Raw genomic sequence first — 13389 nt, 5'->3', positions numbered from 1 at the left:
AATCAAACTCAGTCTTTATCCCAATTACATTTATGTTGTGTTTCAGTGTACAGTAAGGTTAACGTGAGAAACTGAGTTACTCTGTTCACTTCATTTAAATAAAGAAAAAATGATAATAAAATTTACATCTTTGAGTATCAGTTAAACAAAGTGTTACCGACCTCAGGCCTAGGGGAACCTGGGCCAGGTACAAGCCACTGTTGCTACAGGGTATAGCCATAGTGATATGGTGTAAAGCATAAAAGAAACAGACAGCAGTCCCGAGTCTTAGATCATACTTCTCTGTTCTCTTTATTCTCCTTTTCCCAGAAATATATATATATACTTTAATTTCTGCATAGATCAACAAGGCAATCAGTGAAAACAATGGTGCAAGCCAATTTCCTCTGTATAACAAATAGTGCAAACACATTTACTTTGAGTCCTTGATTAGAAACCAATTTTCCAAGTAGGTAGACAGTTCTATATCCAAACATTGTATGTAGATGAGATACTAAATCAAAGAAGTCTGGCTATTCAAAGCAGGGGACTCTTTAGCAAGACAGGTAAATATTTATGTCCTGTAGATAGCCATCACCAACAACCTGTAGCAAAATTTTCCAGAAATTCTGCCTTTTCTTTATAACACTGGTTTATAGCCCATTACACTAAGCAACACACCGAAATTTTATTTTCTTTATAATACTGAGATCTAGCCCATTACACTTGGATGGGAGCCCATTAGAAAGGGTCAGTGGTATTGGAAATATTGCACCTTAAACAAAAATTCAGTTGTCTGCTGACACTGCACAGCTAAATTACCATACCCTCACAGCAAAAAAAGCTATGCAATAGAATCTAAGACATCTAGGTTTGACCCAAGACCCACCTGATGCCACAAGGTCATTTACAGCTAACTTTGGACAGTGTATAGTTGTGTGTGCTACACGATTTATGTCAGGTTATTATATTGGCTATGAATATCTGCCTGGTCCTGACATTTCCTGATATATGTGTTTAATTTCTCTAGTTTAAATTATACAAAAACTTAAGACAAATTAGGACATTTTTACATGCACCTATCAATGCATTCTAACCTAAAGATGAGGATAAAAGTAAAACCTTTAAATGGTTCTCAAATGTTTCAAGTGAACCCATTTACTTATTTTCTGTAACAAGCTCAGAATTTGATTTTTTCAGGCTATATATTTACATTTACTTATTTGTCTGATGCCATTACTCAAGGCGATTTACACTTATTATACAATTGGTTATATTTCTTTTGGTTTTCCAATTCAAGTACAGGTAGGTCAAGTGACTTGCTCATGGTCATGCAGTGTCAGTAACAGAATTTGAAACCACACCCTCAGGTTCTGAAGTCCAAAGCCTTAACCAGTACGCTACACTGCCTTCGTATATTATGAATATTCAAAAAAGAACTCCAAAATTTCCCATATTTTTTCCATTACACTGTGAAAGTGTAGTGTATTTGCTTAGTAATGCTATAACAAAAAAGTCCTTTGGCAAACATCAGGATTGCCAGTTACACAGAAAGATCCTTAATTGCACTCAGCTTTCATTTGTGTTGTTTTGAAAGCCACTAGGCTGGGGCTGAATTTAAGATATCATATTGGAGAATGACACTTTTCACATTAATATGACAGCAAGCAATTGAATTAGTGAAAAGCTAAAGTTGACCTGAAACAAATCACAATACACCACAGACAACTATACATGAGACAGAAGGCTAAACTTCACCCCTTCTTGTTGAATAAACAAGTCTATTACCATGTAAAACTCCATCTCCCATACCCACCTGGTCATTGTCAGGTGTGCAGTGGCTGTCATGACAAAGACGGCCATAGAAATGCATGGGATACAGTATTTTAACAAGAAAGTCTTGTATATCAAGTATACTTACAACCATAAGTAAATAAATGGTTTTATGCATTTTTTATCTTTATTTTGTAACTGACTAGCAATGCCAGGACAATTAAACATAGATGACAGGGTACAGTTTTGATTTTTTTAGTGTAGGATTTTGGTTGATTAATAATAAGATGGCAACGCAGGTGGAAGCCATAATAATGTTGGATTTCAAAAATAAATTTTCATTTGGTTAGTTAATTCAGGAACAGAGATAATAAATCAAATAATCTGGCAAAGTTCCTACTTTATTTACCTTACCTTTCCTCTGTTGTGGGACGGGGTCCTCCAGCATTCCTAAATATATCAGGGTAACCGAAGAAGGCTCGTTTTAAGAAATGGAATAATACAATTTATTAATAAACAGGATTATAGAAATATGATGACTGCATGTATGTGTTGACATATTAGACTGTACGCAGACAGACTAGATAGACAAAATAGAACATATAGGCTGGCTGTTTACTGGTATTTAGAGCTCTACTTTGTCTTGGCACAGATAAATAATTTTACGATACCAAGTCTTTATGCATGATGTCCAGTGGTTGTGTGGAGTTGTTGTTTCTTCAATACAGCGTAGACAGTTTTAAAGTTAGGCTGAACTTTCTCCCAATTGGATTAAAGACACTTCGTTACAAAATCAGTGTCTTTTTATAGGTGGTTTATTAGGTCCATCTTATTTATCATCATCATTTGAATTATAGGTCTTTGTCCTTGCTTGAGCCCATTTTGTGCATTCTCGCTCAAGAGGTCTGCAGAGGGGCCTCTATTGATATGTCAGTGCAACCCTGATTTACACTTTGTTATCAGATGAAATCCAGGCAGATTTTATACAAGCTGGAGTTCAGTCACTTAGTTTGGAAAGCAAAGCTGGGGGGAGGTTTGCACAGCTGGATGCCTGCATCCCTGATAAATCTGATTTCTTAACAGGTCTAGTGTGCCATGAAAGCCTAGCAGAATAGGAAATATGTTTGCACCTACTGGTGTATGTTTTAGAGGCCCTTTAGAAACAGCTTGAAAATTGGTTAAAATGTTTCTTTTTCATGGAGCTATTTTTTTTTTTTTTTTTAGCTTCTGAGGTTTTTCTTTTTCCATTAAATATTTTAGTAAATTTAGAAATTAGATGCTTAGTTTATTTTTTACAGGAATTTCTAATGTATAATGTTCTTTTATTAACATATTAATTATATAATGATTCAAACACATTTGTACAGCACTTTATTATTACTAACTAGGGGGCTTTGCCCGCTGCTCACCCACCTCCCCGCAACCTCGGGGCGTGCTATGCGCCAGCCACTTCACGTCTCTGCTGCTCAAGTTGTGAATGGGGAGGCTGAACACGCGCTAAGGAGATGCAGTCGGACCAGCTGCTGGCGAGTTGTGTGTTCTGCTTGTCGCACTTCGTGTCGATTGTTTAAAAGCCTGTAGAGCAGCTGTCCTTCTGTTTCACTGCCTTGTCTACATTAAAGTGTCTCTCGCGGGACGTCAAAGTGTCTTTCCAAGAAGATTACGTCTCGACCTAAGATTTTTTTTATTATAATAAGAGAGATACACCTATCAGCCAACATACTAAAAACTACGGACACATTAAGTGAATAACATACCTCGTTATCCCTCCTATCAATGGGTTGGATAAATTAGGCAGGAAGTGAGCAGTCAGTTCTTTATGGTGATGTGTTGGAAGCAGGAAAAATGGACAAGCATTGGGATCTGAGCAACTTTGACAAGGGCCAAACTGTGATTGATAGATGGCTGGGTCAGAGCATCTTCAAAACAGCAGGACTTTTTAGGGTGATCTCAGCATGTAGTGAGTAGTACCTACTGAACGTGGTCCAAGGAAGGACAACCTGTGAACCTGCGGCAGGGTCATGATCATCCAAGGCTCATTAATGCATCATGGGAGCTCATCTGATCTATTCTCTAGAACAAGGTTTTAGAACACATAGTACAGTACATTGTAGCTTGTTGTAAATGTGGCTGCATAGCCACAGACCAGCCATATGCTAATCCCCTTGTCCACCACCAAAAGTGCCTACAATGGACACGAGTATCATAATTGGACCATGTTGAAATGGAAGAAGGTGGCCTGGTACAATGCATCATGTTTTATTTTAGATCATGTGGAAGGCAGGGTGCGTATGTATTGTTTACTTGGGAAAGAGATAGCAGCAGGATGTACCATGGGGAAAAAGGGAAGCCGGCAGTCAGAGTGTGATGCTCTGGACAATGTTGTGCTAGTAAATCTAGGGTCCTGGCATTCATGTGGATGTTACTTTGACACGTGCCAGTTGCCTAAAGATTGTTTACCATGTTCACCCCTTCTTGGCAATGGTATTTTCTGATGGTGATGGCCTTTTTCAGCAGGATAATGCACCATGCCACACTGAAAACACTTTTCAGGAATGGATTGAGGAACATTGACAAAGAGTTCAAGGTGTTGGCTTGGACTCCAAATTCCCCATGTCTCAGTCCAATCAAGCATCTGAGGAAAGTGCTGGAAAAACTAGTCTGGTCTTTGTGAGGCCCACCTCGCAAGTACAAGAGTTAAAAAATTCGCTGCTAACATCTTGGTGCCAGAATCAGAGGTTTTGTGCAGTCCATACCTTGGCAGGTCAGAGCTATTTTATCAGCACAAAGAGGACCTACACCATATTAGGTTGGTGGTTTTAATGTTGTGGCTGACTGGTGTAGTTGCAATACTACAGTGCAATATGGTATTACTCCTTCTTATTAAAGTCATGCATAATTGTGAGAATTTACACATATGTGAAAACCCTCTCTGGTATACAGATCTATACTGTATGTGTGCACTTTCTCTTGATAATGATCTTGAAACAAAATATAATATTTTGAATTGTAAACGGCGAACTGTTGACTGCCACACAATTAAAACTGCTCCATAATTATTGCCTTGCCAGGGCATTCAAGGACAATGTAAAGAAATCAAAACATATGTAAAACAGAAATTGAAAAATCTGCACCTTCAAACAACAAAAATATATTCACCTAAAGGGTAAACCAAATTGGCAAAGCAATTTGTACAATTAGGCAAACATATAAAATAAACAGCTTTTTCACTACACTTTAATGGCAGCTCTGGAGGAGAATACTAACCTTTGTGCTGCTGCCCTGCTCCTGCCACAGACTAGAATATGATTTGACTCTCTTCTTATTCCATCAATCAACTACATATACAAAATATGGTGTTTGTTGTCTTTGCTGCAGAGGACTAAAATGTTTAAATTCTTCTTTATGAAAATCACAGTTCTTGCTAGTACCAAGTACCTTAATCAAGCTAAGAACACGAAAAGAAGTCTTAAACTTAAAAGGAAATGTTAAATATTTTAAATATAAAAACTCAAATTCTGATGGCCTCCATCAAAGTTTAAAAACTAGGTATAAACAATACAAATTACCTTAAAATCCAAGACTAGATTTTAGTGGAAAAGTGTGTTTCAGGCACCATATCCTTAACAATAATATATTAAGTCTAAAGAGCATTTAGAAGCTTTTAATGGTTTTGTGCTTTTGTAACTCAACATTCAATATATCATGGACCGGAATATAATAATAAATAATAATACATTTTATTTATATAGCACCTTTCCCAACATAGTGTGTTTTTAAATAGAGCAGACACTACAAAATCTTCTTGAAACAGTGAGGCTCAAAAAAGAAATCGTACACGTGGATCCACCTGGAATATGACAACTTTCTTCCACTACCTAGTGCCTCCTTATCCCTGGATCTGCTACAAAGGTTTTCTGTTTCTGCAGAAACACTAACGCCAAGTCAAAAGATTTGGCCAAATCACTCCTCTCTTCAGCTGAAATGTAAAAAGATGAGTTCTAGTGTGGTGTTGCACAGTGTATGAAGTTGTTGTGTCACTGGGTTCAGCTGTACATTTTGTCTTGCAGAATATTTGCATTCAAGGACAAGTCTACAGTATTAGGTGAGCAGTACATAACATATCAGAGATGTAGTTACTACTGGTCCAATCATCCTATAACTTCATCAAAATAAACATTACTGTTCTGGTTCTAACTAGTGAAAGTTTAAAATCTCTTTATTTTCGCAGTTCAAGTGCTTCTTAGTGGACCTATTTCTTGGCATCTGGTCTGTCAACAAGTTGGCCCTCACTCATCAACCCTTTACAGTGACACAAAGATGTTCAAAAGTATGACAAACTGCATCACTGGGATTGTTTGTCAATTAATTATAAAACTATTAGCCGACCTTGGGGAAATCACGGTTCAGAAGTACAAAAATAGATACATAGAACACAACAACTATTAACACATCTTACATAACAGCCTTAGAAAAATAAACCTTTGTTTATGGACATTAAATTTTATGAAACTGGTTTTCCAGAGTGAAAGATATTTTGTAATGTTTTGATATTTATCCATGTGAGAAAAATACACTATACTGTATACAAAGACAACTGTATTAACACAAAGAGATGCCTGCTTTTGTTTTTGTTGTCTGTATATAAAAAAAAAATAAAAATAAAAAAATCTTCTGTTTTAAGAGAGTGGCTGCATAAAAAATGTTGCCTTGGCAAAGTATACATAGGATGGCAGCCTCTGGCACCTCTCCTGCACCCAGCAAGTCAGCTCAATCTATGCACCAGCAGCTTTTTCAGTTTCTGATTTCCAGTGCTTCCTCATGTTCTTCATGCTTTGTATTCACAAATTGCCACCAATCAGCTAAAATCTGAGGAGTGTCAAGTCTGTTTTATATTTATGCCTAAATACAGCTTCCCTTCATTTTCTATCTGAGTACCCCTCAACGAACTGACACTCTGCCACCTCTGTACACTTAAAACCAAGAAGGAATGGATGCACTAGGGGATCCTTCCTCTGCTAATTTCAAGAAAAAAAAATACTGCACTCTACTAAGTACAGAAGCTATCCTCCAACTTAAGCTGTGTATCTGTTTCTCATCAGCAAGGAACAAAAATAAAATTGATTAATTATGAAAGGTAGGATAAGGTATTTCAATTTTAAAGGACAATTATTTTAAGGTTACTTAAGAATAAACCTGTATGTTGTTACTCAGCTGCTGGTCTAGAAAAAAAAATTGTGACTTATGTTCTAGAGATATCCTACCTACTACATATATAAAATACTTGTTCCAATTAACCTCTGGATTGGCTTCTCTAATCACCATATTCAACCATTTATTTTTATGTTAAAGTAACCTGACCTTGAAAACATGGTATATAGGAATTGGCATTATATCGGTTCATATTTAATCACAAAGCTATAAGAAGTTGACTGTACTGTTAACCCTTCTTGCATCAGTGTCTATCACCTTCAATAAATCTTCACTCACCTGTAGGGCTTGTCCTGTGATGAATTCACTCCAGCAAATGACTGGCTCCTAGTAATGGATGAGATGTGACGACGACAAGGCCTCACGGAAAGGGACATGGTGGACACTGCCCTGGAGGGGCTCCCTGCAAAACAAAGGGGACCAAACTGATATAAGTCCTTGGAAGATTTAAATAATAACAACAACACTTTACATTTATATAGCGCTTTTATGCTATGATTCAAATCACATGATTCAAATTCCGAAGAGTTCCAAAACTCATCAACTGTATTCTAACAAATCTCTGCAGAAGGAGTAAGTTTTGCATACATGTATCCAAGTAAAGCAGACATTAAGCCAAGCACCTTAATGGTTAGACCTTAATTATACCAACATAAAATTTAAAAATATTCAGTACCATTTTGTGCCAAAAGTGTGTGCCACCTATTAGTAGGTTATCAGTAGCCAATATAATTGGCAAATGGCAAACAATTACTTACATCACCAATAAACATTACTTTGTTGATGATTTCAACCATGTGGATTATTTAATATTTGAATCCTGACCGGCTGTAAACATATCGCATACACATTGCATTTGCAGCAGAAACTTTAAATACATCTTTAGATGAAAGATATTGATCTAATTAATTTTTTTCCTTGCAAAATGAAAACTAGCAATCAGACAACTTCCTAAGGAATAGAATTCAACATGGTGGGTGTGCCAGAGTTTTGTACACTTTGTGAATTTTTACTGATGGAGGTGCACAGTGGGAGCCTTCTGGGTCATATTATTAAGAGAAGTCAAGAGAGGAAGAGAATGTGCTATAATGTTACAAATGTGCTGGTCACAGATCATAGATTTCCCAAGTTCAGTTAATATATGTGAGCAAAGTCGGTGATAAAAAAATCTTGCTTGTATTGTTCAATGGTCGTGACTAGCTACCCAGCCAAGGATATGTTGCCTCTTATTTTTCTATATTTGTGGAAGACCTCTGGTTCAGATAAGAAGAAAATATATACCGTCTGAAACGCACATCCAGGTGTTTTATAGTACTTTTTTACCACTGGTGCTGGTTTTAGCAATTTATCCAATTGTTTTGGAATAAGCAAAACATCAATAAGTCAAAGCAATTGGGAAATTGTTTTTCTCCCCTGATCATCTCTACAGCAGATGTACACCATTCTCCCACAAGTGCCACGTCACTTATGGAATTTGGGGTGGATCTGAAAGGAGATGAAGGGTTGTCTTTCTTGCAGCAGTACAATTGATGGCTGACACATATCCATTAATGCCCCAAACGTTTTATGACAACCAAAAGGAATGCAACTTAATTTAACTCTAGGCTATAACTGATCATTTGTGTACTGGTTAAGTTTTATTATTTAGGAGAAGATGAAGGCTGACATCATGTGGCAACTAAAATATTTGTTATGCTTTAAAAGGACTCTTAAGAGAATGGGTAAAGCAAACGTTCTTAATTATGTGAATACATGTTAATAAATGTGAAATGACTATGGTACATTGTGCTGATCTCACACTGCCCTGCTTATATTTTGTGCTTTTTCCAAATCCAAAAGTGGCAGTAACTAATGACTGGTGAGACTAGCCTTTTAGCACTTGTATCCACAGCATACTCAAAATTGGCGTAGACAGCTTTATGCTGTACACACAAATGACTACAAAAGTTTAAAGTTTGTGAATCTTTTGCAATAACAACATTCCTAATAAGTTGACAAATAAGTTTGGTTAAATCTTTTGGCTCGTCATACTTAATTGTTTTCTTGAAGACAAAATACTGCCAAATTGGTAAGTAAGATACTGTATATCTGAGCTTTTCTGAATTAAACAATGTACATTTGTACATTCTTATACTGATGAAAATTAAAAATAAGGACACCCTGTGGCTAACCCGAAATTAACACAAAGTGACTAGCAGCACTGAACATTTAACTCAGTTAAAATGGTGATGAATCGATAATGTCAATGGGCAAGGTTTTATGGGGCAATATATCAACCTTGAGAATTCTATGCACTGCCAAACGAGTGAACCACCACTTTAACCAATACAACGTTGTCAACATTTGATGCTGGAAAAGGGAGTGATATTAGTAAGGGAAGCTTTTTCACTGTCTAGCTTGGTCTGTCTGGTCTGTCGGCAGTTTTACCAAAGGTGTGCTTACCTCAAATTTTCTACACATGTTGACAGAAGAATTATGCCTTGTTTCTCAAATGAGGAAACTCTAGTGTTTCACTGGTTTAATCTTTCTCCTGCGCAACTTAAAAGCAGTTTTCTCAGGAATGGGAAGAAACTATGCTCGTCCAATTTCATTCATTTTAGTGTGATTTGCTCTCACCATTCAGATTAAAAGCTGGATGGAAAGTTCCTACAAAACAGCTGGGCTCAAGGAAGCTATCCTTGGGCACAGCAAAAGTGGAAGCAGTCAGGATGAAACTCTGTGTTTCTTTCACAGAAAAGCAGGATTAAAGTATTCTGTACAGTTGTGATTGTATCTCCCTTTTTCTTTTTTCTCTTAAAGAAGTTTGGTATTAGAAAGTCATTTTATGTACTAACCTAAAAATTAAAGCATAATCTATAGTGCTACCTCTGCACATACTGTACCTACATGACAGAATGTCAAACTGTAAAGCCAGGACAATTTACCAGATTGTTTTGTGAATTTACTCACTTAAATGTATCAAATAAATAAAAGCTCATAAATCTGTTTTTCCTAGAAAAACTGTACTTATGAGGAGCTATATACAGAAAAGAAAGCAAATATCACGCAAAAGTAGCATGATCAAACCTTATAAGAAAAGATTAAAGGATACAAGCTTCACATCTCTTTTCTGCCAGCTGTTTTCGATGAGTCAAGCTGCAACCGATGCAAGATTCATCAAAGTGGGTATGTAACATACTGATTATTGACAGTATTTCTAGGAATAGTACTTTGTCTCTCTCTGATTTAAAAAAAAATGAATCTGAAAATGTTTCCATAATGACTGAAGTATGTGGTTTGGCACTGCATTCAAGCTGAAGTGAACTGTGAAAGCCTCTGTGAATGTATTGTGGTCAATATTCTGAAGCTGATGGGAATTGTTGTTTTGCTCTCCTCCAATGTCAGCTAGTTATACCTCAGACAACATTAATGGACATATATTTTTAAGATCCTTTCATGTTAATCAGCTTGAAATTGCTTTATTTTACTGTGTTTTAACTAACCTGTATCTTTATGTTTTAGCATTATGTAATTTGTAAAGCTTGCAATTGTATGTTGCACGTAAACTTGTTATAGTGCCTGCACTCAGTGAAGAGGAATTACAAATAAATAAACTGACTTCTGTATTATGAAAGCACACTCACGAATAAAAACTTACAGCTTGAATTTCAGTGTGGGATTGACCGAATCACACCTATCTAAATATATAATTCACTAAGGCAAGACACCCATGGAAAGCACGGCGGAAGGGGCGTGGATTCACTAAGCCGCCGACAAGACAGACGCCCATGGGGCACGCCGGAAGGAGCCACGCCCACCAACTCTAAGACTAATGGATACGACGAGAACTCGCAGAACCACGGCCACCAACTCGGACGTGACGACACAGACAAAACGGCGTCATTTATGTTCGTCTGTCGTAGAGTCCACATGCACCTCTGAGCCACGTTAACTGTTCATAGAGGCATGTTTCTCGCAGAAGTGAATCGCTATATGCAATGTGTAAAACAGTTTGCGAGGGGTATCCCATGGGATCCTTAAAACAATCCTTTAAAACTGAGGTTAAAACACAATGAAAGAAGCAGTCTTTAAAAACCAATAAGCCCTGTGCCTCTGTTTCATTACCATCTCACCTGCTTCACCAATGCAGGCCCTGCAACAGTCGAGACGCTCTCTCAGCAGCTGACCTTCTCTGTGCCTGACCGGTTCACACAGAGGCACCAAATGACCAGGCGGTGTGTATGCTTCGAGAACGAGGGTGGACGTGGCAGGACTAAGAAGAGGCATGTTTGTCATGGATGTAAATCGCTGTATGCGGTGTGTAAAACAGTTTCCGAGGGGTTTCCCATGGTCTTAGACTTGATGGCCAGGTCTCTGTCATTTGCTCTTGCGACCGGGCACATGACCAGGCAAGTGTGTGTGCTTCGAGAGAGTGGGTGGACGCGACAGCACCATTTAAGAAGATTCATATTTGTCGCGGATGTGAATCGCTGTATGCAGCATGTAAAACGCTGTATTGTATGTTGCCCTCTCCAGAGTTACATCTTTTCATTCACCTACAGTCGTATACATAATGAAGTAAGCAGTCTTTAAAAACCAAGTTTTCGGTTACGACGCACGACCGTGTGCACCATAGCAAACTGTTTTACACGCTACATACAGCAATTCGCATCCGCAACAAACATGCGTCTTCTTAGATGCTCCTGCACTTTGTACTACTACCGTGGTCGGGTGTCTTGGTTGATTATATATAGAGAGGCAGCCAAAACCGCACAGAGCAATGAAAAGTCTACGTGGGTCACAGGTGCATCTAGACTGTGCAAAAACGACAACGACTCGAGTGACGAGATGGAGGTGGGCACATGAGCAGGCAGTGCATACTGGATGAGAAATCAGCAGACTAGCATGACGGAGGGAGCGGAGTGGACGTCCTTCTCCTCTCCTCCCGTTCCACCCTCCGTGCCGCACAGACGATTGTGTGTTGGTTCGTTCTGTGCATTGTTACAATGTTGCTTTTCTTGCTGATTTATTACATTACCGATTTTTCAAATGTTAATTTTCTCCCTGTGCTTAAAAATCATTAAAATAACCGGCCTAATTATGGTTGGCTAGTTATTAAGAATTCCTGTATGGCTTAGCTTAATCAATAATAAAAACTATTTTTGTGCAAGTTCACAAATAAAAATTATTGACTAGTCCAAGCTTTGAGAGTTTCTTTAAGTATCTCATAGCTAAATGAGGTAATTAAGAAATTAATGAATCCAACAATGGATCTCTGGCTTTAAAACACCATACACAGGCCAGAAAATTGATTTAATGTTCTGAATGTAATGGACACAGCTACAGACAGCTGTTCACTCTTTTTTTTATTCAAGGATTCAGGGAGCTGATGTGAATCTGGGTTGCACTAAGCACAAGTTGTAGATCAAACGTGGATAGGATGATTCTCAAACATAAGGCAAACCTGCACTTACTCATATGGGGACAATTTTGAAGTCATCAGTGTGATGATACATGTAAGTATTGGGCAATGAAAAAAACTGTATATAGACAGTGAAAGGTAAAAGTAAAAAAAAAGTCATTTTCAAACCAGGTATCTCTCATTGTACCTGGGGCTAGCCGACAATGGTGACTAAATAAGCTGCTCAACACATTCAATGCAAAATAAAACTTACAAGTCAGTATAAAACAGGATAGGGTTGGACCCTTGTAATCCAGAACTGCAATAAGCATGTTCAGGATAAATATATTTCAAAACTACCACACAGGCTAGACATTCATGTGGCCCGGCTTATATTACTTATTCATAATGCACAATGCAGCTCCACTCTGATAAGATTCCTAGTATATTACCAACAGTGCAAAATTGTAGAGATATGGGGTTACTAAACCAGCCTCCTTCCTTAAAACAAATGTAAATAAAACAATATTTGTGGACCCCCTTAGGTTTCTGAAGTAATAATACCATTCCTTATAATAATAAAATTTTGTGCCATGCAATGAAAGTACATATAGAACATTATGGGAGCAAATGGGAAATATATGCAACAGCAATGTCTAACTAATAGTGTGAGATACCTTGAAAACAAATACCGTTTTACAGGAATTCTGAAATAACAGATTGATTTTCAATTAAGAAGCTGGATTTCACATAAGTGGGAACAAAAACATAATTTCTAAAGTTAAACCATAAGTAGCTTGTGAAATTTGAAATTCTGAATAATTTGACTTGACCATTAACAGTAGAAACCGTGAAGCCTACAAAAAAACTTGTAATCCTGGCCCGCCTTAAAATTTGGTTTTGTAAAAGTGTCGATTACGACTTTACGCTATAGGAAGATAACTAAATAAATAGAGGTAAACAACATTCGATATGGTGTTTATGTAAGCAACATATACATGTTTTTCATATAAAGACCATCACAAAACATAATCACAAATAGCACT

At 37.4% G+C, this 13389-nt stretch overlaps 1 protein-coding gene across 6 annotated transcripts in view; it reads right to left on the bottom strand.

The window, feature by feature from the left end:
- The window catches only part of ripor1 (RHO family interacting cell polarization regulator 1), a 303026-nt gene that overhangs the window by 114857 nt on the left and 174780 nt on the right, over positions 1-13389 (bottom strand). For 5 of the 6 annotated variants that reach the window (XM_039763032.1, XM_039763030.1, XM_039763028.1 and 2 more), the window contains exon 2: positions 7243-7366. In XM_039763032.1, coding sequence (XP_039618966.1) covers positions 7243-7340 — 98 coding nt within the window. In that variant the 5' untranslated portion in view covers positions 7341-7366. Of the gene's footprint in view, positions 1-7242; positions 7367-13389 lie in introns of those variants that run through there. The other variant, XM_039763034.1, reaches the window with a different exon arrangement.

The sequence above is a fragment of the Polypterus senegalus genome, chromosome 9, assembly GCF_016835505.1.
Source record: "Polypterus senegalus isolate Bchr_013 chromosome 9, ASM1683550v1, whole genome shotgun sequence".
NCBI classification, from domain to species: Eukaryota; Metazoa; Chordata; class Cladistia; order Polypteriformes; family Polypteridae; genus Polypterus; species Polypterus senegalus.
This window is presented reverse-complemented; position numbering and strand designations above follow the sequence as displayed.